The sequence below is a fragment of the Syngnathus acus genome, chromosome 22 (genome assembly GCF_901709675.1).
Source record: "Syngnathus acus chromosome 22, fSynAcu1.2, whole genome shotgun sequence".
Classification (NCBI taxonomy): Eukaryota; Metazoa; Chordata; class Actinopteri; order Syngnathiformes; family Syngnathidae; genus Syngnathus; species Syngnathus acus.
The window spans coordinates 3,579,047-3,606,533 of NC_051106.1; the positions used below are offsets into that span (position 1 = coordinate 3,579,047).

Sequence of the window (27,487 nt, forward strand, 5' to 3'; positions counted from 1 at the left end):
ACTTTAACAACTAATATGTGTCGTTCAGCACCTACAGTTTTGTCACAGGAGAAACAAAGTGAGCCAATATGTCAAACCAGTTAATTATTTGCTTCTTATTCATGCGTCAACGTTTATGTGAGAACTTGCAAAAATGACATGTAAAGAAATGAAACCAATATTTACAAAAAAATCAAATCAAAACGTTTTTCAGCCATTCATGCAACATATAAGTTGTATGACTCCATTAAAAAATATATATCTTTTAAAAAATGAAGGGTAAAATAAACTGAGTTTGTGCAGTTGCTTGAATGTGCGCATCCTCCTGTAACTGAGGATGTATTGTATCCAGAATTAACCAATACAATACAAGTGTGTCATTCTTCAGATGCCACGACATTAGTATCATTCAGTCTTGGAGGCACAGCCAGGAGTGTTTTGCGCCATGCAGTTGGAGGCAGGTGAGGCCTGGTAGTGAGGTGAGGTGGGTCACACAGGGCCAAAGCTTGTCATGTTGGTGCCGCACATCCTATCTTGCCAAAGACAGACCGCAGGCCTGGCTGTCAACATCTGCTCCAGAGACTGTGTCTGAGCAGCTGCAGAGTCCCAGACAAGGACCTGAGTGCAGCCTGTTGAGCTGGAGAACTCGGCCAAGACACAGACAGAAACCTTTGTGAGTGCATTTGTCAGCCACATCAAGTCATAGCTCACTCTAGAGTGCAAAATATTTTAATGATTTTTTTCACATGTATTCTACAGGTAATCTGAACCCAAAATTCACCATTACAAATATTTTGAATGTAAACACCAATTCTCCCAAAAATATTAGGTCATCTGAAATGTATTTTCCAATATGTGTAATTAACTAAGTTTTACTTTTGGAATCAAACTTTTCTTCAGTATTCTAATTATTGGGAAGCACTTCTAATTAAAAATTTTTACACAAAATAAATAAATGATTCTGACTTAATATAGGGAATAAAGCTAATTTTTTATCATGAGAATCCTTGAGGAAATAGACACAGATCATTAGCAGTAAAAAAAAAAAACCTCTACAAATTGGATTAAGACATTTTATTCCATCAGTTTGAAAGAAACAATTAAAAACAGTGTACAAAGTTTATATTATTTGTTTACTAAAGCTGGTGTCCTCAATCTTGCGGATATGGTAGGGCAGGTACAAAAGTTGCAATAAAAAACAAAATATAAAATGAATTTCCCTATTTTTCAGAAGGTGACAGCAAGATGGGTGTGTGCATAGGAATAAGCAACAATCATATTTAACAAAAAAAGTTTGTTTTTGAAGTGAAAACATAAAAACCGTTACATTCAATAAGGCATAATGCACTTTTGAAAAATGATTATCTGTCATCTTAACCACATTGAAAACCTCTAATCAAACTTTGAATACATGTTTGGATCTCAAAGATCGCAGATTCGCTTCAGCCACGTTTTAAAAATGCTTTAATTCTTCCACAACATTTGAATATTATATAATAAGCTAATTTCGTTTTTTCCAACCACAAATACAAAATGCAGATACAATCATTGAGGGGCAACAAGGTGCATTTCATTGGCACATTAAAACTTGATATTTAAATGCTGGTCTCATAAATAAGAAGTAGTGGACCGGACACAAATTCCCATAAGCACATGAAAGATTATTCTTGGTGTTTTCCCCTGAAGCCCACTTTGTGTTACTACAGAAATGTATCGTGCTAGTGACCTCACTGAGGCTGCAGAGGAAGCACTGGATGGTAAACACCCAATACTCTACTAGGAGAAAAACTCTACAGGAGGGGAGAGGTTCTGAGGGGTCAGCGAGGGCCCGACTGATCCGGATCAGAGGGAAACCCGGAGGTGTTCGCTGCGCAGCATTGAGATTTGAGAAAGGAAGGCAAAAGCGAATAAGACAATTTCATTTTATCCCAACAAGAAACACCTCAGTGTGCAAACATTTAGGATTAAGAGACTTTAACTCACTCAGTGCCAAAGGCGTTTTCATGCCTTTAAGAATCCAAAAGGTCAGTGCCAAAGATGTGTTTTCACATCTTTTGTGTTGTTTTCACGGTGAAGGGTGTAAGTGGATCCGATGCTGCTCTACCGAGAATTCCAAGTTGGGAAGAATGGTGATGAGGCCTATTGACCAAAAAATGGCAACAATACACCATTTTTGATTTGAGATCAGCCCTGTTCGACTGCAAGTCGAAGGACATAACGACGTCACTTGCCCACACAAGTTGAAGCATTTTTACACTCAGATAAAGTGTATATATTGATTTTGCAAATTATGTTTTGTGATAAATGTGAAATTGCAGATATGATGTTGACGGCCACTGAATGGACATGTGATTCTGTATATGGCTAAATACAGAATGTAATTATCTTGCAATCAAAAGCGATTCCTAAACGTTGGTTTATGGAATAAAACCAGTGTTGTGTCTTAAAAATCAAAGGACACCCATATTAAGATTATTGCTTCGGCTTCATGTTTTGATTTCACCCAAAGTTAATTTGTCATGTCGTATAACATTTTCTGTTCTACTGCCGATCACAAAATGTGAATAAAATAGTTGATTTCTCTTCCTGGTGACTAAAGCGTCTATTTTTTCATTTGGTTGATTCGGTGTGCATCTAAACATTTTGTATGTCTTGAAAAATTGCGCAAAATTCTCTAAAACAGCTGGCACTTCTTTTGAAAATGGCTGGCAGTGAATGAGTCAACAGTATCCAGAACCTTGCCATTTTTTGCATACTATATGCTCAGACCTTTACTCTATCAATCTACCAGATTCAATGAGGGTTTTTACAACAAGGGATGCATGCAAGATCTATCATTTATTTCAAACATTACATTCACTTTAGAAGCCCCCCCCCCCAACAAAAGAAAAGTCAAAATTTTGGTTTTGATTTGCAAAGGAGACAAGCAACACACACACCATGTAACCAACAGAACTTTGCTCCATCATATTTGGAATCTCTGCTGGAAATGATTTAATTCATTTAATCAGGTTTAAAAAATATACCAGCCCTTTTTGAAACTTAAGGCAGTGGCCTAATTTATGCAACATAGTGTGTGGATGCCTGCTCACTAAATGGCCAGGAAATTAAAAGTAGTGTTGATTTAAAAAAAAAAAAAACGAAAAAAAAAAAAAAAAAACCAGAGCTCTGTGTTGGCGCTTGACCTTGCTCCTTCCTTGAGAACACAACTTGGGGGTAAACGCGGTAAGGTGACGAACAATCGGCGGGCCCCTTTTTGGAGGATGCAGTCGGCTTAAAGGGAAGGGATTGAGGGGAACGATTGAGGAATGTGCAAGTGTCGGTCAGGCCACCCCACTCGCGGAGTAGGAGAACTGGGGGAAGTGGGGTCTCCGCTCACTGTCGAAAGACTCCATGCTGTCGTCTGGGGGTGCACGAAAAACAGATATTCATTTTAAATGTGTATTGACAAACAATTCATTTAACCACACAATGATTGTGAAGAGAATAACAGGACTCTCAAATATATTAAACAAGGTTGGCTGTTCTTACAGGACATTTATTTTGAAAAAGACATTACTCGGAATGTTGGGACAGATTACTGTGTGTGGACTGGGCACGTGCCAATTACAGGTTTGAGGATTTACTGTTGTTTCAACAAGCCGAGGATTCAATAACCGGTAATGCGAGTACTGGCTGTCACTGTAATAATCTTTTTTTTGTTTAGTTTTTTTTTTTTTTTTTAAGCAAGGTGCAATATGATTCCATTTAACTTTTTCCTCATAAAACGGTTCCCAATGCCTATAGATATTATGCACTATGGGGGACTTTTCATAGAAAGACATTCTGCAAGCTCTCCAGGAGAGGGCAGACTAGTCTCAAGGGAGCTCAGAGGATTTATAATAGTTTCTTTATTAATGAGCGGCTTAGTGGGGGTGGGATGAAGTCAGGCCTCAATCCTGGAACAATGTGAAAGTATATTAAAAAATAAAATGAAATAAAACAGGACAGTGTTTCAGGGGAAAAACGTGTGTTGAACATAATGACGTACTACATTTAGCAAGCATAAGAACATTAAAATATTTGGCGTTACCTTGTCCAGGTGGCGTAATTGTGATGGTTTGTGCAGTAAACTCCTCATCAAAATATCGCGTGTCGGTCTCTGAGGTAACGTGGGGCTTGAATGGTGGGACCAACTGTTTCGGGTCAAGAGTAGAAAATTGTCAATGAGGACACTAATATTGGGGATAAGTTATAATGATAGCACTGCTTTTGTTTTTTATTAAGTGTGTGTGAAATTTACTTTTTTCTCGTAAACGTCTTGCCATTCAATCCCGGCGAAGAACTTGTGCTTCATGATTTCCTTGGCATCATCAGGACCACCACCGAGCCTGGATCCATGAGTGGATGGTTTAAAAAAAAAGTCAGTCAGATACCCTTTGTTAGATTAACAAAAAAAAATATTACAAAATAACACCATGGTGAATCATTTAAAAAAAAATTACAAATTAATGTGAGCGACCTGTACAACTAAAAATAATAATAAACTAATCTGCCCAATTTGAACAGCCGCTATGATGCCACACCTCTGCATGGGGTCCTTCTTGAGGAGCCCAGAGAGCAGCGAGCGTGCCTCTAGACCGAGTGTCCGTGGGAAGCGGATGTCTTCCATGAGGATGAGCTCAAACAGCTTCTCGTGGTCCTGGTTGTAGAAAGGCAGCCTGCCACACATCATCTCGTACATCACCACGCCAAGACCCCACCAGTCCACCGCACGGCCATAGTCGTTGTCCTCAAGTACCTTGCAGATTAACAGTAAAGTTGTACATGAGTTGTCCAATCCTAGACGATACAACTGCTCAATGTGAGAGAATTAATAATTTTACAATACACATTTTTTTGTGATTTATTATAGAGCTGCGCCACATCCTTCTAAGTATTGCTAATGTGTCACCTCTCTCAAGTTGCCAAATAAAGTAAACAAAATATTTGCATTTCACTGGTGTGCCGAATGATGTGGGCGATGAGTGCAAAAATTCCAAGAGCAACTGTTACTCCTTAAAGTGCTACCAAAATCACCTGCTCTCCCCACTGACGTGTGGTTTGGACACAGGCCGGGGCCAACCCTGACTCACATCTCATATTAGGAGGGAGGATAGTGTTTCCCCTGGAGCTCTGCATATTTAATCACCCTAGGGCCTTTCCGCACATACACACCAACAGGTTGCTGAGGGGTGTGGGGTGCTGGAATAAACAAATACGAGGCGATAAACACAGTTGGGGCCAATGTACACACATGCGAGCAAAAAAAAGGAAACTATTTTATCTCATAGGAAACTATTTATGAGACAAACTCCAGTGGCGGAGTGCTCACTGAAGAGTGCAACCTGTTGCATGAATAATGTGCTGCGGAGCACAGTTGTTCCAAGGCCCCTGGGGACATGTACTGGATTCTACCTCTCCAGGCGGATGTTGAAGGTGAAGAAGAAAAAAAAAAAAGAGAACAGTCTGTCCCTCTTTAAAGCTTAAGGAGCACGATGGTAGGTAATTCACACCCAAGAATAGCAACTTCAGTTAAAGGATGTGGGTGGCTTAATAGAATTAGATCTGGACGCAGCAGCACGCGGGCCAGGAGTGTCCTGGAAAAACAGATGATCGCATGTGTCCCTAAAAGGAACAAGACTGCCGCGTGCGTGCACACATGTGTCTGCGAGCACCGTGGAGGACGCCTGGACGAGCAGGAGGGGGGGGGGGGGGGGGGTAACGCGAAGCCCGAGCGGGGTTTGGATTACTAGGCCGTCTCTATTTCCAGCTTTGCTGTCGTGTGATTCATACCGTGCGACAGCTGGGCCCGCAGCTGCCCCATATATGTAGAAGAGTGCCACAGCTGTGAAGCTGCCAGGAGCGCAGGAGCCAAGCTCATCCCTCATATACGTAACCAGGACTGCCTGCTTGGGCCCCTGACTCAGACTAACACTATTACTCCACCAATAAGTGGCAGAAAGGAAGGGCAGAGGTACAAGAAAACAAAAATATTTTGGAACTCTCACAGCATGTCTACACAAGCACGACATTATTTACCAGAAATGGAAGACTCCAGTCAGACTTAAGGAATAAATAAATAGATACAAATATACAGTAAATGCAAACCGATCAAAAATGCCTTAAAGAAAGTCATCCTTTAACCAGTTAGCTCCTCGATTTCCACAGTATAATAAAAGAGACCAATTGAATTTGTCCCTGAAGTTGTTTCAGGACAGCAGCCCCCCCCCCCTCCCGATCTGAATGGAATATTCCCAGACGTTTCGGCATTCCTGTGCAGCTCACACAACAAGGTCATTGTTTACTGCAGAACAACCTGTAACACTGCCTGAGCTGAACTCCATAGAGACGCTCGCCAGCGACCCGGTTGCCTTGGAAACAGCCCCTGATGTCTGCCTGGCTCTCGGCTGGAGCTGTCATATGCTGGGCACCTCAGCGGAGATGAGAGCGGGGCTAAGAGGAGCTTGGCAGGAACAGGTGAAGCTCTGTAGGATTTGATTTTACACAACAGGTTTGTGTAAAGAGAGTCAATATTCTAGGCTAGCTTGTGATTTTTAGAACAACCTTCCTGATGTTCCTATATGGCATTAAGAAGAGAGGAGGACACTGACACTGGTTCTTTCCAGGTCAGGCTGTGGCTCCCCTGATGCCGCAGAACAGCTGTAGCCATTGCGGTCTTATTCCAGGGGCAGAAGCTCACGTTTCCTGAGGGGCTCCCGGCCAATGACACCCCCCTCCCCAGCAAGATAATTCCAAATGGGGGCTAAAAACAACGATAAGGCAACTGCGTCAACACCACCGGTCAAATGCTCGTGTTCTTCCTCTCACATAAACGCTAGCCACACTCACAATACGGTATCAAGTTCCGGGCCTCACTTGTCATACCTGCACGCAATAGGGACTAGCCACACCTCTTCTCAGACAGCAAATATGAGAGCAGGCCCCTTTGCACACGCCGCGCTCACTCATTAAAGGACAGAATTCAGATGGAGATTAGAAAGGCATTTCAGAACAGCTGCCCTTTCTTCCACATGCTTCTTAACAACTGATGTCCAGCGACACGCCGCAAATTTGTTTCGGATCTACTCAGGTTGCACGTGACAAGGTGGCACGCGCTGACTTCTAACTTACTTCAAAACTAAGTGTCAGCTTCTTCAAAATAAATACAGGAGTACATACCACCCAGACACACTTTTGGAATCAGAACCCAACCTAATCAAACAAGTGCCTCTTTTCACTTGTTTAAATGTACAGTTACATGAAGTACGGTGTATGTTCTGTTTGTGTTGTTTTTAGTTTGTATAGACTTTTAGCTTGTATTTTTATTTTATTTTAGCAGATGCACTGATCGGTTGGCACTGTTAATTTTGTTGTACATGTGACAATGACAATAAAGATCTATCTATCTATCTATCATAAAAATGTGTCTTGAATGGGATGAGTGTAGGATCTTGGAAATATAAAGTATTTGTCCGTTAAAAAAAAGACATTATTTGCAGAAAGGGAAACACATTTAGGTTACCTCAGGTGCAAGATACTCTGGTGTTCCACAGAAAGTCTTCATGGTGGCACCATCCTTGATACCCTCCTTACAGAGGCCAAAATCTGTTATCTTGATGTGTCCATCTTTATCCAGCATCAGATTTTCCAACTGCGGGGAACATGACACACAAGAAAGTCATGTGCTTCTCAAATATTATGTGCACTGAACAAACAGGAGTTTGTTTTTGTTGATATTGATCAGTATGTATGACGTTACACGAGAGAGAGAGAGAGAGAGAGAGAGAGAGAGAGAGAGAGAGAGAGAGAGAGAGAGAGAGAGAGAGAGAGAGAGAGAGAGAGAGAGAGAGAGAGAGAGAGAGAGAGAGAGAGAGAGAGAGAGAGAGAGAGAGAGAGAGAGAGAGAGAGAGAATGTTCATTATACCCCACAAATTATTTTCTCTCCGGTGTTTAAGATTTAAAAATTCGCATCCCTCCAGCTTTACGATACCAACTGCATTCTTGCTGGATAGCAATGTGCGATAAAATGTTAAACCAATGAACATTCTTCGGCCATAGTGAAGTGAGACAACATGGCCTTTCAGTATCTCCACGCGCTTGCGCCTTCCCTTATTCTTCATTTAAGTCTGGCCGCTGTAGCTCACACGTGTCCAGCAGCGCCGGGGCGAGTCAGCACATCTTCCAATCCTGCTACACTGGCATTTTCTACAGCGGCTTAGCGGACTGAGATACAGCCTCATAAACCCAAGAGAGAGAGTCAGGGAATTGGGGGGGAGATTGCTATGCTGACCGGGCTGCCGATGCTTGCTGCTAAAACATTCAGAGCTCTATAAAAACATCTCTCATATGAACCTGTGATCAGTTCCTTCCCAATATAGATCACTAAAAAAGACTTGAGAAGCAATGATGGACGGGTATCAACCTCTACCTTTAGATCTCGGTAGACCACGTTTCTTTCGGCGTGCAGGTAGTCAAGCGCAGAGACAATCTCTGCACCATAGAAGCGAGCACGCTCCTCTGAGAATACCCGATCCCTTGAAAGGTGGAAGAAAAGCTGAGGGGGAAACCAAACAGATTGAAAGGAGACAGAGTGTTCTGTTATTCCAAGGGAAAAGATCAACGAGCCTACCAATAAATCCTTATCAATGCGGGAAATAATATAAAAATAGTTTACCTCACCACCGTTGGCATATTCCATGACAAAGCAAAGGCGGTCATGTGTTTGGAAAGAGTATTTCAGCCCCTGTCGAGGAAAAATAAGTCACAATTCATAACAAATATCTGGATGTGAAATGTAAGTAAATGTAAAACATGGTCCTGTAGTGTGACATGAGCCCAAAGTCTAATTAGTGAAAAACGTTAAACCTTTCTGCAGTGTGCTATGAATAAAATAGAATTACGATCTTCATATGTAGATATTACACTGAAAAAGTGTTACAAATAACCAATTTTTTTCTTGAAAATTACCTCTGAATGGTAAACAGACAGATCTTACGTATGGTCAATCACATGGACTTCACTTTATTAGCTGTTCTATACGCAAAATACAAACTGCCTGCAGCTTAGATGCAGCTAGACTAAATAGAATTGAAAATCAAGGCTCTTAATCAAGTAAAATAAGTTTACTTGAAGTATATAAAGGGCTTCCTTACTGTCAAGAAGGGGTGCTTTGAATTCTGGAGGACTCTGTTTTCTGTGAGTGTGTGCGCCACTTCATCCTGGAAAAAAGAATCCACAAAGAGCATTTGTGAAACTCCCACAAAGGTTCGGTATCAAGTCATTGCTCCCGTGTTCTCCCCCCAAGTCTTTTCTCTGCTTTGCTATCTTACTGGCAACCACTCACTTTTGCCACGATCACCTCCTTTTTCAGGATCTTCATGGCGTAGTAGCGTCCCGTGGCTTTCTCCTTGACCAGAATAACTTTGCCAAAAGTGCCTTTTCCCAGGAGTTTGAGGTATTCAAAATCGTGCATAGTCTGGAGAGTCAGAAGACAGAGAGTGGCATCTGATTACAAACAAACTCATACAATCCCACCCGCAGCAAAGTGGCATTCAAGGCACTATTTCAACCACTATGCATTTTCCTGGTTGTGTCTCAGTTAACCTTTGACCCTTTTACTCAAGAGAACGTTAGAAATGCTTTCGTGAGGGACATTGAATCCGATGGCCTTGGACCTTTTTGTCATGACACACGCGGGGGGGGGATCTGGCAAGGCTGTTAGACATGCTATCTTGCGCTAAGCCACCCAAGGCTGATGTTGAGAGACTCAATGAAGCTGACAAGTGCAGAAAGAAGGTTAGATGAAGTTGTGAGTGGAGAGCAAGGTGCAATAAAGGAGACTATCAATGGCATAAGAACAAGGGCTGATTTCTGTGTGCTGAAATAAATCAGAATGCTAAATGCTAATGGACACTGAGATGTGTCAACGTAAAACGGCAGACATACCACTTTTTGTCTGGGTTTGGTCAGGTAGACCTCCATATCCATGGGGTCTGGGGAGGAGTCCATCATCTCTTCTTCTTGCTTCTGCAGCCCTTCTGCCACTGTTTGGATGGCTTTTGTCCATTCTTCCCTAAAGACAGCAAAAAGAATACATCACACTGTTTACCAAAGCAGTCGGATCACATAATTGGCATTTTATCAAGAGGAGCGCAATTTCAAGTGCAAGTTCTGACAAGTGGACCTTGGGTGGATGCGTAACTATGATTAAATACATTTTCAATACTTCCTAGTAAAAATAAAATACTTTGGTTGTTGTTTTTTCACCAGGGACATGTACCCTGCATGTACACAATTTGTCTTTTGCTTCTCTGTTAGCCGAGAACGCTTTTCACTCGCCTCTCCTCAGGGGTCTCAACGTGGAAGGTGCGCTCGATGACAGTGGTCCACTGCAGGCAGCGGATGATAAATGTATTGGGCTTAGGTCGTTCTGTCTTCATCAGCTGGCATTCTGGGCATAACATGAGGCAGGAGTTGGAAAAGCGAGACAAAGAGAAGGGCCAGTGTTGGCCATGAAAAGGGAAGAGAAAGACTCATATTTGTAGCCATTTGTCTTTATCGTCCCCCCCAAAACAATCATACTTTTGTCTAATTTGGAAAGTAACAGTACTGAGGTAGAGGAAAACACCTCTGGTGATTAACTTTAAGCAGTGAATCAATAATATATGCTGCCATACAAAAAACAAAGACAATAAAATGAAGGTCAAACACAATCCGTGAACTACAAAAAAATAAATAAAAAGTGTGGCTGCTGTTGTGAAAAATATGATAATGATTTTCTCCGCAGTGGCTGGTGCAATTTGTAATTTCAGTTTTGAATAATGTAATAATAAGTATTCAGGAAGCAGAGATTTCCTTCTGATCCTCTTTTGCATTAACATCTGCTGCCAAATGAAAAATATCAGCATATGTGTTGGAATGTGACACAAAATGCCCTCAATGTGATGGATGGAGGACGGCAGAGAGGACCACCACTGAGACCGCAACATGGCTCTACAAGGGTTGGAACACAATCCAGCTGCTGCGCCCTCGACGCCAGCGACGCGCCACGTGTCCTCTGCGCCGTGGTCTAAGAAAAGCGAAACGACCGCTGATGGCGGCAGCGCCTCGGAGCAGATTAATAGAAGTCAGGCGGCTAATAGCCTCAATAACTCAAAAGTGTCTGAGAGGAAACATTTCAACTAACAGTGGGCTGTCTAATTGCAGAGTTTAGTCATTGGAAGAGTGAATTGAACACAGCAACTTTTTGAAGATGAATTGTGCTGGGCAGCTTTCAGCATTTGTGCACGGTACCGCAGAAGATGCATGGAGGAAATGGATTAATGCCAGGAGCCAATAACACAAGTTCAAAGCAAAAAGAAGACACAATATGTTTTTTTTCCTAAATAAAAAATAATGGTACAGCATAGTATGTCTTGATTAAAATTTAAAAGATAGTTTCTTTTACTTGCATTCCTGAACAGATCAAAAAACAATTATATGGTTATTATTTTTTATTTTTCTATTTTTGTATTTTTTTTTTTTAAATATTTTTTTTTATATATTGATTATTTCATGCTTTAATAATTGGTGACATCTCAGAGAAGCCCAAAAAGCCCGGTTCAACTTTGTGAATTCAGTTTGAACTTTTTTCCAAAACAACTGACAAAAATAAATCAAATAAAAATAACTGTTTTTTTTATTTTTTTATATAAATTAAAAAATAAAAATGTATATAAATAAAACTCAAACACACACCACTATTATATTGCAATCTCATACGCATTTAAAGTAAGACCAAAAAAAAAATTACTCTTTCGTCTGTTGTGATTATTTATGAACATACTGTAACTGCTACACCAGCACAAGTATGGAGAAAACAAGCTGGCAGGAATTCTGAGGGGAAAAAATGCAGTGGCTGCTTCGAAAGCAGATACTCACGTGCTACGGAGAAGTTATTTAAGGGTGTTTCCAACTGGTCGACATCTTGCGGCCGCTCTTTGTAGCCAATGAATGTACCATCGCTCTTCAGAAGAAAATACCTTGGCCTCCAGGTCTTGATGTATTCTCCTGATATGAGAGAAAATATGCATCAAAATTACACTTGATGACAAAATAGTACAGAAACGATTGGGCAAGCACAATCTGCAGTATATTGTTCGGGAATGTGTTCTGTGGTAAATCTAAGCATTACTGCATTGTCCTCTCTTTTTTTGGTTAAATTCCCCGAGGTGCAACCTTTTTCCTGCAATGTGGTCATTACTATGCTGTTCTAGTGTTCAAAACGGCCATCTTTCTTTTACTGTAGGTCAGCTGCAGGACAAATTGTTTGTCGTACAAGTCAGGACCTTTTGCTCTGTCCGTCTGTCTCCTTCACAGAAAAGTCACGTCGCAGAACCTTTGAATATTTTAAAGGCACATCTGACTATAATAGATCCTTTGTCTGTCCATTGTTTCTGTGGTTTTGCAATATATTGACCAAAATCCCGCCTCATATTAAAGACAACATCCATAACTTCAAGTCATGCGTGTCAATCTCCAACAAAATGTAATTTATTCTGGTGACGCTTCAGGAAATGCTGCGCCAGATGTTGTGCATATGGGGGGAAACTAGCTTATAGCAAGACAGTGGCACACGGTGCAGCGGGGACTTGAATATTTATAAAGGAAAAGAGTAATTCATTTTTAATTATGGAGACACATATTAGCCCCATGCAGAGTCGTAGCAAGCTGTCCTTAATTGGCCCATTTCCTCTAACACAGAAGTGTGTGAGTAGGGTCGTGCGTTTGCATGTGCGTGTGTGCGACCGAGCGAGAGACTCGACTCATCATCATTGGGTATCTGTCAATACAAGTTTGATAAGGAATCAGTTTTACATAGTCGCTAGTCATATCTCAATATTTGGAATCATCATTTAAAATAATTGAAAATGAAAAACCAATTATCAATCATAACATTTCACTTTTTCAGATTTGCACTTTTGACATCTTAAAATAAACTTCTTCTTCCTGCGTCGCATTTATTTGGACCGCAGAATGACAAGAGCAAGAAACCCGAGTGGGATTAAGTCCAACGAGATTTCCGGGATGAGACGCAAAGGAAAGGGACACTTAAGTAAAGTATGGACATTCTGGCAGAGTTGACCGGATACGAGGTGAAGCACTCTCTAAATGAGCTGTCAAGACTTGTTGAGAAGGTGTTGGCCTGAAGACAAAACATCTGCCCCGCAGTCCAATATACTTTTGCCTTCAATCCGCAGCAGATGCCTCATATTTCTAATCGTACAAAACATCATTTTTCATCTGGTTTCTGCACAGTTGCGCCAAACGTATCCCATTTAGTTCAGATCCATGGTGTCATCCGTCAAACCTGAGCTATTTTTTTTTTTTTTTTAAAGATGAGGATGAATTGATCACAAGGTTGTCAGTTTGACTTCATCAAGGTGCAAACAAATCGAAAATGCCTACGCCTGCATAAAGTCACTTGAGTATCAGCTGTTCACCACACACAATTTGTCTTTCTTTGGCCTGGTCCCATCATTGGGGCTCCAGCTGGTGTCTCACTCTGTGGTCAGTTTTTGGCTGACCTATATCCCCCCCCCCCCTCCCAAGTTAAAACCCATGCCAGTCCACACTGAGGACAGTATGTGCGCAATGCTGACATGTCATAATGTGACACCATCATTACAAACAAAGATAACGTGGAACATCTTTAGTCGGCTCTAATTTGCGTTTCTCAATTCAAATAAATGGGCAAATTAGGGCAAAATAAAAATCTTGACCATTACTTGTGTAGGTCTTAGTCCTGATGCATTTATGGCACTTTCAAGACGTTTGTGCTTGAACCGCTTCAGGTTGCTGCTGTTTGGAAATGTCGCCATGATGTTACGATTCTGAGGATTTTCTGAGATTGAATTATAGGGGGAAGTTGCTGAATCGATATTGCATTGTAATTATTAAAAAAAAAAATCCCCAACCCTTATAAGCCCATTTCATTGGTTAATTTTTGTGTGACATAATAGCCACAATGACATACTGGTTTTCTGGTTTTCATACTGGTACGGCACATTGTTTCCGACCACAAAGCAGATCACATGACAAGAGTGGAAGTAGTCTCATCTGGTTGTCTGAGTTTGTGTCTGTGCAATTCTGCAACCCCCCCCCCCCATGCTTCACAGTCTGCCTAAACAACAAAGATGACCCTTGAGAGCTTCCTATTTACACGACTTCCTCTTCCACTTGTACTCTACTTTCCACATACAGTGCATCTCTTGTGTCATCATTGCGTGACAGAAAGTGAGACTGATGGTTAAGCTATCACACAGGACAATACTTTTTTGCAATTTGGTGCAAAATCGAGATTGTGGGGCCTTCTCCTTTTAGCTCATCATCACACTCTTCCAATACAGGAAACTGGGGAGCAGACAGAGCGACCTCTTTGTGACAAGCCTTAGAGAGAAACTGTTGTGACACAGTTGAACTATAAAAAGATAGAGCCCACGCATTCCCAGTAAAGCATTACTCAATGAAACTGGTTGTATGACAGAATAAGACAGAGTTGATGCCAGAAGAAAATGATTGAAGTCGAGGGGGCGTGAAAGCTTCATAGTGTGCAAAGAACTGAGCAAAGTAGTGAGACAGATCACTACATATGTTCCCCGCATATGTACAAGTGCGAGAAGAGCGTGTATTAGCTTTGTGTACTCTGTGTGTGTTTATAGGAAGAGCTGTCAGGGACTGATAGAGTATCTTTACATGACAAGCAGCTGCTGAGGTCGGGGATGCTCGCTGGGCAAAGTGGAAAATAATGAACAGAGAACCACTGCCAAACAAACAGAATTCATCTTTATTTGCCAACTGTTGTACGGCAGCCACAACCTGCCACTGACACGCCCCTCCATCCCCAAACCTGATCATGCCAAGGTAGACAGGACAAGAACCAGTTTAGTCACTGGTGCACATCAGGGCAAATTGTCATATCTGTGATATATTGTAAGAATAAAAAAATCAGACAACCATAGCATCCCTTCAACTGATGTTAAGAACCTCCAAAAATATCCAAAGTCCTCTCCATAGATACAAACTGCGACCGAGTGAATGAACACTAACACAGTGAGAGGTACCAGAGAGCATCAGACAAAATCCGTCTCCGGGTCCCCACACCCAGAGGTCGGACTTCCTGATGGGGCTGCTGTTGGTCTTTGTCCGGGGCCGGGCCATTCATAGCTTGGCGATGCGAGGAAGGGAGCCAGTGCTAACTACTGAACTGAACAGAGTATGTGTGTGTTTGTGAGTGGTGAGAATCGGATGAGGTGATGGGAGGAGGGGGAGGTGGAGGATTAGAGAATTTAAACTCCATAGCGTTGGAAGAGGGGGGTTGGTGCCTTTTGTTGTCCCCTCCTCACCCCTCGCCACCCCGCCATCTCCTCAGCCCTTTTCTGCCGTGTTCTGCCTGTCGGCCGCAGCTGCAGCCTGCCACCAAGTGCCCTGCATCTCAATGAGTCGCAAGCGGTCTGCTTCCAGAGGAGAAGAGGTCTTCCTGATGCCAGGGGTCACTATAAGCGACTCTCGTATACACCGGGCACAGAGCTGTGAGTTGGGCCTCTCGCATTGCAAGAACACCCTTCCGCCACAGGTTTTTACTCTTCTCCATTCTCTTTACAGACTTTTCACATCCTGCTTACTGAAACCACTTTGTTGGTTCTTCCTGCTCCCATGCAGCTGGATGTGGCACTTGAATGCCAGGGCTTTGGCAGCAGTATCAGCAGGTTGCAGGGAAGGGCCACCCCTGTCTCTATGTAGCCGTCTCTATCCCCTCCTTTTACCCTTCTTTCGCTCCGTCACTGTGGTTGCCGCTGCTACCCCAACAGGATAAAAAAGGAAGGAAGCAGGGTGGGGGCTCGAGGGAGGCTGTCCCTCTTTCTCACGCTCATAAGAAAGCCCTCGCTTCTTCTCTGTGGTGAGTGACACCTGCTGATTACCATAGAGACTGTGGGTAGTCCCAACTGCCACACGAGGGTTGAGAGTTGCCCCCTTCCTCCGGGTAAATAAGCAGTCTATGGATACGGTTCAACTAACCCGGTAACTGCGTGCCAAACAAGTAAAAACATTTTTAAGCTTATTAGTGCCTAATGACCAGGGAGCAAGACAAACAAACAACGGTGGATCACCGTTATTCAGCACAGAGCACACATTTCAAAATCTGGTGCCAGTGATGTGATTGATGTTGGAGACAGAGCTCTGGTCCGTAGCCACTTTCGCCATAGGACTGTTGTCAGCAGGGTCATAATCTTAGCAACAGCGTAGCGGAGATCTGGGAGTGGGGACAGACTTGGAGGATTTTAGCAGAAGTGGGCATATAGGAATGAGAAGTAGCGGTGTTGATATAAGATGGAGAGTTTGGCCGGGTCCTGTGTTTGCTTTAAAGGGATAGTGTACTTATTGGCAGTAAAAGGTTGGTATTTGGTTTATAAGTAATTTGCTAATTTCGTGCATTTTGCCACTCACTGTCAACTAAAAATGACATCACGTGCTGAGGGCTTAGGTAATGACCAATCACGGCTCACCTATTTCCCAGGTTTGGTCATGTGATGTTCGATCGTGGAAACATGCATCCCTGCAGTTGTAAAAATGTTCGGAAACTATTCTCTGTTAAACCTGGTGATAGAGGCAAGCAGGCGGACTCTGCACGGCAAAGTAAGCACAGTAGGCTTGCTGTGAGAGGAGGTGAGCAGTGTAGCTGCCACCTCCCTCAGCCTCCTGGTCCCCCCCCCCCCCCCGTGATGCAAACCAGCCAGCAGACAGCTGTAGCCCAGTAATTTACTTCTCTCCACCACATTTAGCAGGAAGACTGCTTCCTATCACAAAGAGTAGGGGGTCCATGCCGGCGGCAAGAAAGTTCTGGCTTCCTGGTGTAACACCCTCTGCTGGCGGACCCTGCATCATCTATGAGTCTATGTTGTAGGGACATTAGACTATTTAACTTTTGTCGGCCCCTCTATCTTTCCCTCACAATATCTAACGCTATGTCCCATCTAGATGTTCCCCTCCCGCTAGCAGAGCCTGCTACTCAATTCCAATAGTCGTCTTAGCCTTCGTTAGTCTAACTTATACTTGTCAAGGAGCAAATGAGTCAAACACACAAGGGCCAGGGAAAAGAAGAGGACAGGCAAGCGCTGTTCTGTTGAGCTTCACTGAGTTCTTGGCCGGAGCACTTCCCTGGAAACTAGGGGAAGCCACAATCTGCCTCTTTGATGTTGGACGATGCTCTGCCTTTGACAGGAACTTCAGAAAAACACACTTGCTAAAGGGAATAACAGTCTCCTCCACTTTGCAGGCACATTTAAAGGGCAATAGGCCCTCTAAATATATTAATACATACACTAAATACGAATGATTCTTTCACTCTGATAACGGCATTTCACAACTGTCCTTCCAGAACAGATAGAGAAAGAAGTGAAAAAAAAAATGTACCACTTAAGAATTACAAAGAAAGTAGGAAGGCGGAAGGAATAGAAGGAAGGGATCGAGCATGGCTGAGAATCTGGAACACTAATTATTGATTAACTACTTTTGAGTTACAAACTTGCCATATGTGGCCCGTGGCTCTGATCAGGAGAGGACAACCCGAGATAGATTGACGAGACTTGTGTCTCCCTTTTAGCCCGGGAAAGCCTCGGGATCCCCTTGAACGAAGTGGCTAAAAGAGAGGCTCACAATCCGACCCCAGATAAGCGGAAGAAGATGACTGGATGGCCAGAAGAATGAATATAGATGCAAAAAAAAGCTGTTGCTCCACCCCCATTCTACAGTCTCCACGCTCTCAAGACTTTGCGATTTTGAAGTAAATCTAAAGAACATTTGTGACGTCAGCGGTCCCTGACGCTGCGAAAACAAGTCGACAAGTCCAAGGTGGTCTGATGAAATTGTTCCACATTAAACTCATCCAAGTATGCATGGAGCACAGTCATGCGGGAACAGACTGCTCCAAACCATTCCAAGGAAAAGCTTTAACAAAGTATTTGAAGTCAGACCAAGTCCACGGAACAAACAAAATGTTTGTGAAGGGTTAGAATTTGCATTGCGCAGACATTCGAATGAGGGAAAAGCGAACTTTACATGGAGTTGGGATGTAACTGGGTGGCACCACCCCTGTCACCCCGTTCAAGGTGCTACCTGGGAGGCGCAATGATGGACAGCGAGACGTGGCTACTACAGGTTCACCTTCTGTGCGGTGGCTCTGGGGCAAAGATTGCATGACAGTGACGTGACACAAAAAGCCTTGCTGTCGAGAAGTCAGGCGGATGTCCTCCGATCAAAAGGCAAAAAGGTTCTGGGTGACATTTCATAGGGCACAGCTGCTCGACTGTGACAGTGCGCCAACTCACTGTTCCTGAAAGGTTGTTTGTTTAATGTCACAAGTAGACGGCCGTCACAGCTTGAACCTGATCGTTCCTGAGTGTATGAGTACATTTTCCGCAACTCAGCATGACTGTTGACTTACTAGTCACTATTTCACGGCTGTTTTAGTTAGATTTTTACCAATCTTTTCGATCATATCTGTGCTCCTGAATGTGTGGAGCAATTAGCCAAGTATGGACAAGGGCAGAGAAACCAAAGGACACAGTTGTGATGTTTTACAATCAATAGGTTCTCTTCAGCGAAAAGGATGTTCCTGTTCTCTTTTTAGAAAGTTTAACAAAAGTGCTACGATAATCATTTCCTCATTATCTAAATAATCATCTTTTCTTTGTATATACTTTCACTATGACTAACTTCATCATTTCATTTCCGAGCCAGAGCCACGGGTTCAGCTCTTTTCAGGAAAAGCCCGGATCCTCCTGGCCCTCGGGCCTTAAAAGTCACCAGACAGTTTGCTTATCACATTTACTGTAGCCTGTGGTGGTGGTAGTGGTGGTGGTGGACTCTTGAGGGATGGCTGTGGGCTGAGATAGTGTGCACGCATAAAGCACTCAAAGTCAGCAGGTATGTGAGGAATGCCGCTTCATCCAAACAACAGGACTAACACCCGCCACACCACACAGCTGTGTCAGAGCCCTGCCATGCAGCCAAATGGACTCCATGGCCATTTTACATTTTCTGGAAATATTTGACGTAAAATGCTTTTAATCCTACGACTTATTTGACAATTAGTTAGCTAAGTTGAGGTAAAAATTCACAACAAAGCGGTCATGACAACGAATCAGGTTCCTCTATTTCAGGGGTGTCAAACTCATTTTTGTAGCGGGCCGCATTGTAGTCATAGCTTCTCTTGGAGGGCCATTATGACTGTCAACCCAAATCAATGTATGAGCACCTCATTATATACAGTAAAAGCTACAAATGAAAACTGACAAGTAATTCGTTTTCAAATCAGACGAGTAAAGACTGGTCAAATATTTAAAAGAAGAGATATTATTAAAAGTGAAGACAATTTGCAATTCTAGTAATGACACACGAATTTGATGCACAATTTGTCTTCGCGGGCCACATAAAATGATGTGGCGGGCCGTATCTGGCCCCCGGGCCTTGAGTTTGACACCTGTGCTCTATTTAGATTGTAATGTGCAGTATGACTGCTACTTGTTTTTTTTACATCCAAGATTTGCATGCTTTTGTACAGGTTTTAATGAATGTGGTGATGATGACTGTGCAATATTTCACAACTGAACTACTGCTGCTGTGTGCTATCAGTTGAAGATTATCATCACAGGATATTTCAGAAGCACAACATCTGGCATCTTAAGCATTTTGCAAAGTGGAACACTAGTAGAAGAGATGAAGTATAAGACAAAACATTGTCAGCATATATATGTAATTCTGAAGTGTATTTTAAGGATCGTAACCGTACCTCTTTTATGCAGCCATCCCTCCTTGACGATCACCACATTGGTCATGTTGGTGGACAGGGTAGAGGAGCCAGGATTTCCAAAGGGAGAGTCACTTGTTTTTTCCAAAGATCTCTGCGCTTACCCAACCCCAGAACACGAGGCCTGTGGTTATCTATTAGTTGGAAAAAGGTAAAAAATTAGCCCTATATTGTGGTGGAACATTTTTTTCCACTTGAATATTAACTTTTAGGTCAACTAAGGAGAGAAGCAATGGAGGCCTAATGATTCAGGCAGTAAAAAAAAAATATCTTCTGTGTTCATAATCTTAATCAAACATTAAAAAAACCAGAACCCTCCTCGACAGAATATGTCATTTTACTTTTCATTCATTTGATTGACTGAAAAATAATGAATAGCCGTAGCTTACTATGTCGGCTAGAACCGTCAAAGAATGTAAACAACTTTTACCTGCCATATCTGTGAGAGTTGTTGTTTTTACTCATGTTTGTCTTGTGGCGCAAGCACGCAGAAATATTGCTGGATCTCATCCAGACAAACAGCCAAAGTAGCTGATGCGTATGACGCAGTTACTCCGCTAAGTGCAGTGCAAACTTCCGTATGCTATCAGGTAATAGCGGACGTCTAACCTGCTCACACTCAAGAATGACTTCATCATTTTAGACAGCAGGTATGTACGGCACATTCACTAGCCGTAAAATTAGGAACACATGCGTAACCTAATGATATTCAAAACAAACGCATCACTTGTCTTTGTAAAGCCATATCAGATTAATCAGTAGGCCTTTATTATGTTTTGGGATTTTCAAAAATGATTTAGGTGTACTAAATGATTTGTGCGGTGATTGTTAAATACATAAATGAAGCAACGATTCCAACACACTTTCCCCATGTCCAACAACTGCAAATATTCAAAACCAGGAGGCTATCGTGACAAACCACTTGACCTTTCCCTCAATTTACCTCTTGTAAATACAGCTTTGAACATAGGACAGGAGAAAAAGAAGGGATCAATTTCCCCACTTGTTCACACAAATGTCACACACTGCACCAGGCGATCTCTGCCCTTCCACTGAAATCAATTTGTCTGCCGCCGCTCTATCGGAGTAAATCCATCAAAAGAGCTCTGTGTGAGTGGTCTCAGCCAGCCTACTGCCAGGAACAATAACAGGAAGTGGATGTGACTATTGACAGACTCCGAGTCATATCACTATTGCGCCTGGCTCAAATAAATCTCTCACCGAGTGTGGTGATAAACACACCTTTTACTGCTGTTGTTGTTGTTGCCCTTACTTCTATCAATGAGCAAAAAGACTTTGGGGGGTATTTTTTTTTTTACTGTTATTGGTAATTGCAGTGAATTTGTGTCCTAACAAACCATGGCGAGATCTTGGAGTAGCAATGTGACAAATGGGCAGGATGTTAAGTTTTGTTTTAAAAACAATCCAATAAAAAAAAAATCCTTAAAAACAAATACATTAAATAGAAAACAATCAGTTACTAAAGTACAATCTCAATTCTACCACTCACACGCATTTTCTAATGAATAATGTTTATTGCGCGCTATTCAAGTGGTTTTAGTGCAGTGGTCTCCAACCACTGGGCTGTGGACCAGTCCGGGTCCATGGGCCACCTTGGACTGGGACGTGGCAGGCCGTGCAAATTAAAAGTTACAGATGTATTTGGAAAGTTGCTTTTACAATTGGGAAAAGGCCCAGTGAGTATTCAAGACAAGAACCTATGCCCAAGAAACGTCCAAAACAAAAGTGTCCAACAATTCACATTAGTTCTCGCTTTGCTTTTTAGTTTTAATCGTGATGCATTAAACCAGCTAAAGACACTGCTGGCATCAGTGCATTTCTTGTCATGTGGTCATATCGTCACTTGGATAAGGCAGCCAATTGGCTGCTGATTGGCCACGTAACCTTAAACACACTTAAACACAAGTCCCAAAAATTAGATTTAAGCTGAATTTTGAGTTGAGTTAGCTGTTCCAACCAGATTTTGCATTTTAACCGCTTGTCATTTTTAAGAAATCTTGTCACATAGCTTATTTTAAGTATGAAAAAAAAATGTAAACACAATAGGTACAATTTAAACTCCAGGCTATTGGCACCCTTTGGCATCTCTGTGTGTACACAGTGTGACAAGCGCTCACATATTATATATAAACATTGGGATACTTCAGACAAACAAACCGGGGTGCGTACGCCGCAGCCGAAAAAGCAACACATGCACAAGAGCAGCTCTGGAGCCACAACAGAGCGCTGCTGTTTTAATGGGAGCGACCTGTTGCTACTGCGGCCTGTGTGGAGAAAGCTGGGCTGCTGCCAGGGCTGCAGCCAGCAGCCACTGAATGAACCCAGTACCCTGACAGCGGGTCACATGGTCCTCAGGCCTCTGCGCCGCCACCGCCTGCCTGCCTTACTGTCACTGCGGCTTTTAATCATTCATCTTTCTGGCACCAGCTCTGGGGGCCAACTCAGTCAATGCAAATCAGTGTCATGAAGCGAAGATCCCCCAGACACACACACACACACTAGCGAGGACAGTCACAAGTGTTTACGGCAGTAGGAGGAAATTCGGGCCAACCCCACCACACTACTTCCTTCATCGCAGATCAATGCTCGTAAGCTTGTTTATGCTCTATTTTCTGCTCATGCTGAGGCGGGCAAGAGTCGGCGCCTGGTTTACGGTTACAAAACGAATACGCTTTTACTCAAGTATTTACAACATTTGAAGTGAGACCATCCAGCATGAACACTTGGTCATGGGAAATGGATCCTACAGTGACAACTGCAATGGTTGGTCAAATAGAGAGTGTTAAGTTCCCCATTGAAGTTCCTTGAAAATACTTTAGAGACAATAACAATTACTTGCGGTTTAAGATCCAAAGGCGAAGTTGTGAAGGGTAGGAGCAGAGTGACAAAAGACATACACACATCCCAGTCCTGGCTGCTCAGTACAATATGGCTGGACAGAATGGAATGTACACTGAAAACAGAAGAATGTTGACATATTATGTGAAGAGACTCCCCTCCAACAGCCTTTTGGTGTCACCAAATCAAAAAGGCTTTTGAGATACTGTTTGTTACAGCGTATCTTTGCAAGCAATCCTTTGAGGACGATTGCGATAGAAATGTAGAAACGCACAGACTCGATTACAAAAACGATATTGGGAGAGTGGCGCTTGCCGAGGTCAAGACGAGGATTCCTAAACTTATCTCTGTAAGGGAACAGCAAAAGTTACATTGGTTTGAAGTCAATTTTCATGAGTAAGGTTTTTCTGCTTTTTGAGTGAAATTTATGATTCGTTGTTATTGTCTACTCTTCGAACAAAGTGTGGTTCAGTGCCTGCAACGAGTTTAAAGGCATACTTAATTGATTTAGCCAGTTTTAGGAGAAAAAATATTTTGTCAATAATTTATTTGACAACATTATTTTTCGTGTACAATTTCATGTGCTGAAAATGACATCACAGTCGCTTCAAGCGACCAATCACGGCTCAAATATTTTCTGATGTCATTTTCAGTCGATATCAAGTGGCAAAATTAATTTTTAAAGGTATTAGTTGAACATGAAAAATAATGAAGTTACCAAATTAATTATAAATAAAATACGACATTTTTATTGCTGAAAATGGCAAAATAAATAAAGTATCTCTTTAAGAGCCACTGTTGTACCCAGTACATACAGTACCAGTCAAACGTTTATGTTTTATTATAAAATTCTTCAAAGTAGGCACCTTTTGCCTACATGCGTAACAGTTTTGCACATCTTGGTATTTTCTCAGCTTCACAAAACTATTTTAAGATTCAACACTCAATCATTATTCCTAACCTGGTTGTAAATGTGAGCAAGATCAATAGAATAACTGCTATCAGTGTCTCGGGCTGCCATGTTCTCAGAGAGCCATCACAAATCAAAGAAGGGTACGCTCATGTGACGCCAACAGTGGGCAATTATTGTGAGAAGCGTATCCTTGTCAGTGATAAGGTCTCAACTCCTGTGGCGCAATGGGGCACAATACGTCTGACTGTGCACAGGGACAAAATTTCTAACAGCATTCCACAGATTCTGCATGCGCCTGATGGCACATTTGCGTCAGAGCACTGGGATTGGGTGGGAGGCGGCTGATATCTTCGAAATAGCACAGGCAGCGCCGAGCAGTCACCGGCTGGATCATTACGCCGGTGTGTTGAGTCTTCGGCTGGTCATATGGCAAGGCCCCATGTGCACACAGTGGATAGACGTCTTCTCATGACCGGCAAAAACATTTTGACATAAAGGCGTGAAAGGGTATAACATGCCTGGGGACATTGTACTCTGAGAATGCAAATGGGAAAGTAAGTGTTCACACTGACAATACCATCACATGCTTTACATTACTGCTATGTTTTTGGACCAAAACTAATAAACACATTCTAAATGACTCAAGCACTTAAAAGGCATTCAATACCATAAGTAGTATGCTATAAACAAGAAAAAAGCAAATTCATCAAAACTGTCCACAACACAGTCAAATAGGCGAGCACTTAAAAGCATTCATCCATCCATTTTCTGTACCGCTTGACCCCACGGGGGTCGCGGGCGTGCTGGAGCCTATCTCAGTCGGCAGGGGACACCCTGAACCGGTTGCCACCCTACCATCATGTTTTTTGGGGAGTGGAGAAACCCACGCAGGCACGGGGAGAACATGCAAACTCCACACAGGAAGGGCCGGAGGTGGAATCTAACCTGCACCCTCTGAATTGTGAGGCGGATGTGCAAAACAGTGCTCCACCGTGCTGCCCCACTTAAAAGCAAATAATCCAAAATCCCAACACTTTTCAAACCTTTGAACGCAATAACATTGAAGCATTCTCAGTAAATACCCGTGAGGCGGGGCTACACGGTGTCAACACTTCCTACGTGCTGATTAGAAGTTAAGATAATGAGGCAAAACAACACAAACACGGCCTGTTTTGGGAGAGCCCTGGCAATAAGTTGGGTGCCAGCACATTGTTTTGCAAGTAAAAAGGAGCACGATCTTAAAAGTGGGTGTTGGAACAGAGCAGCAACAAGCTAAGAAAGCTAATGGCCCGTACAGTGCAAAGCGTAAACAGTGTTCATAACAATGAATGGGCCGCTCTCATTGATCTTCTTGATTTTCCCTCGTGGGCCATAAAAGTACTACAAAAGCAGCATTTGAACGTAGAAGATTAAAGTTTCAACTAAGAGGGCCCGAGGGCTGCGTCTGAAAAAGTGCTCATTGTCAGAAAGCAAACATCTGAAGAGACGTTCATGTTGCTTGTGGAAAATACAGTACACCCTTACGGCACAGTTCGCTTTCGAATCTCGCGTTTCCCCGTCACTTCAAAGTAACTTTTACAGCCAACGGGTGTCGGGAAAGTAGCATATTTCAGGCTTGCATTAAGCGACAGAGAGGATTTGGGGCCTAGCAGGGCAGCTCGGGTGAGAATAACCGCATCCCATCTAAGTACAATGGGGACATACCCTGACTAGCTGTCGACCTCTTGTAGTTAACCATGCGAACGAAACGCGGACATTTACCTGGACAGGAATTCAACAATGTGTCCGTCTCATTCTAGTGAGCTGATTCAGCGGGATTTTAAGTTGATAAGTCCTTGAACAATCTGGACAAAAGTGCTCTCATTTACTCCGTTTCTCTTGCCTTTCTTCCACTACACCTCCCAAACTCGCTGTCTGCAATGCCTCTGTGGCAGTCTGCCGTGCCGGGTCCTAGCGCCGATGGATTAAAAGCAAACAGCGCCATCGGTCCCATTGGAGGGGGAGGCAGTGTATTTAGAGGGGCTGAGGGGCTTCTGGCGTGCGTGTGTGGCCTTGATGAACTTTGACGTCCTCCGTGTGGGACTGCAGTTTGCACAATAATTAGCTTCGGCATAAAGAATGAACGTTGTCCCTTGCACCACACAATCATAATTATGGAAGAGGGAATATGTTTTTCTTGTGTACAACTACTGATTCGACTCTTTTACTTAAGTGAAAGTAAAAAGTGCAGATGCATGTAATTAAGTACAAAAAAAAAACAAGTGGAGTCAATTATATGCCACAGGGACTGGCGACCTGCAGGACCTGGGCCCCCTGATTAATTTTCTAGAAAAGAAAATTGTGAGGAGGGCTCTTTTTTTAACAAACACTGATACACATTCATTATACATTGTCTGAAAATCAGGGTAAACAGGGAGATCCCAGGTAAACTGTGAAAAATCATACTCATCTTGCTATTTGTCTGCAAAATAATGGAAAGCATGACAGAGTGGAGGCAAAATCATTTTAATCATCCATTGCACCAATTTCCTGTTTAATCCTAACCTTAACATTTCCACTCTAAAATGTAAAGATTAAAAACCCAGTCATCACCCCAGCAAGTTGTTCACTTGTTGATCTATGACTGTTTTAGTTCCTGGCTGCTGTGGAGTCCGTGTTTGCCAAAAAAGAAGGGTGGAAAAAAACACCCTTTTAGTTCAGAATCGCTGTGAGGTAGAAATGGTTGCTGGCATTCCCTAACAAAGCCACGAGCCATGAAGTGAGGTTCGGAATCAAATATAACCAACCTCTCTTGCTCTGCCAGGAGAGTGTCCCACTAAACTTGACTCAAGTGCATATTTACTCAACAACTATGCAAACTCTTTCCCCTCATTCACCTTGTTTTTTACATTTTACAAACTGTGTCTGAGTGAAAGTTAAGTGTTATTTTGATGTCTTGCAACACATTAGAATGCGTGCACAAAGTCAGATAGACGCAGAAGAGCTAGCCAGAGAATACAGGAGTTGAACAGGTACAGGCAGGCCAATGCCGTTGGTGCAAGGTAGTAACTTTTATCGACACCCTCAGGTGACTCAGCTGGCGTTAAGCCCTAAAAGCAATTAGTGAGATTTGCTTGGAATCACAGCAAATTTAACATGAGGATTACTTCCCCAGTTGTCATTTTTTTATTAGACCGGCTGCCGTATAAAATAGAAACCTCTGAATTTGAATAGCCTTAAGCGAGGGTAACCACGCCTATTTTTTTTTCTTAAATTATGTTTTAAATGTGAGCAACCCCACAAATGACAACAATAAAAATCAGCTTGTGTGTTTGTACTGCTTTTATAGTGTGACGTTTACTCAAAACAGACATCATGTCATCTGACCTTTGATGACCTTAGAATCAGGTGAAATGAATGAATTGTGCCAAACCAGCCCTGTTTAGTTTTAAAAACGTTGGTGATATTGCACAAGTTCAAGGTGATCCTGGCACAGATCGTTTCTGTGTCCATTATTTGTAACATCCAGCATCTCTGTTTGACCTTTTGAGGTTCCTCTCCACACTGTATTTGGTAAACAGCATCATTGGAGCAGGATAGTAGAGCCAGCTGCTGGTGTATACACAAGGGGCTCTGCCCTCAACCACCTTTATTGTCATTTCCCCACTTTGTCGCTCAGACGGGTCCATGCCGAGCTGCTCCTGTCACGCAAGCCAGGAAGACTAAGGGTATCCTGTATCTTTTGCAGTTGTTATTCAGTGATACACTTTGCCTCCCCCCCCCCTCCTGCTGTCTCAACTCCAGCAATGTCAGGCAAGCCTTGTTCTGCAGGTTCAAAGTGAGTAACAGGATCTGCATTTAGAGTTGCACTGCGTACTTGGCGAGTTCAA

The 27,487-nt window shown here is 42.6% G+C and overlaps 1 protein-coding gene across 1 annotated transcript; it reads right to left on the reverse strand.

Annotated features, from left to right (window-relative positions):
• Positions 1-1,038: 1,038 nt before the first annotated feature.
• On the reverse strand, positions 1,039-25,558 carry akt1 (v-akt murine thymoma viral oncogene homolog 1). Its single transcript, XM_037240935.1, has 14 exons — positions 25,380-25,558; positions 19,829-19,980; positions 11,920-12,048; positions 10,339-10,450; positions 9,946-10,072; positions 9,344-9,475; positions 9,153-9,218; positions 8,675-8,743; positions 8,429-8,554; positions 7,523-7,651; positions 4,545-4,759; positions 4,262-4,349; positions 4,052-4,154; positions 1,039-3,382 (listed from the first exon to the last, which is right to left on the reverse strand). Exons 2-14 carry the CDS (start codon positions 19,872-19,874, stop codon positions 3,303-3,305), a joined length of 1,422 nt encoding a protein of 473 aa, XP_037096830.1. The 5' UTR covers positions 19,875-19,980; positions 25,380-25,558; the 3' UTR covers positions 1,039-3,302.
• Between the last annotated feature and the right edge of the window lie 1,929 nt (positions 25,559-27,487).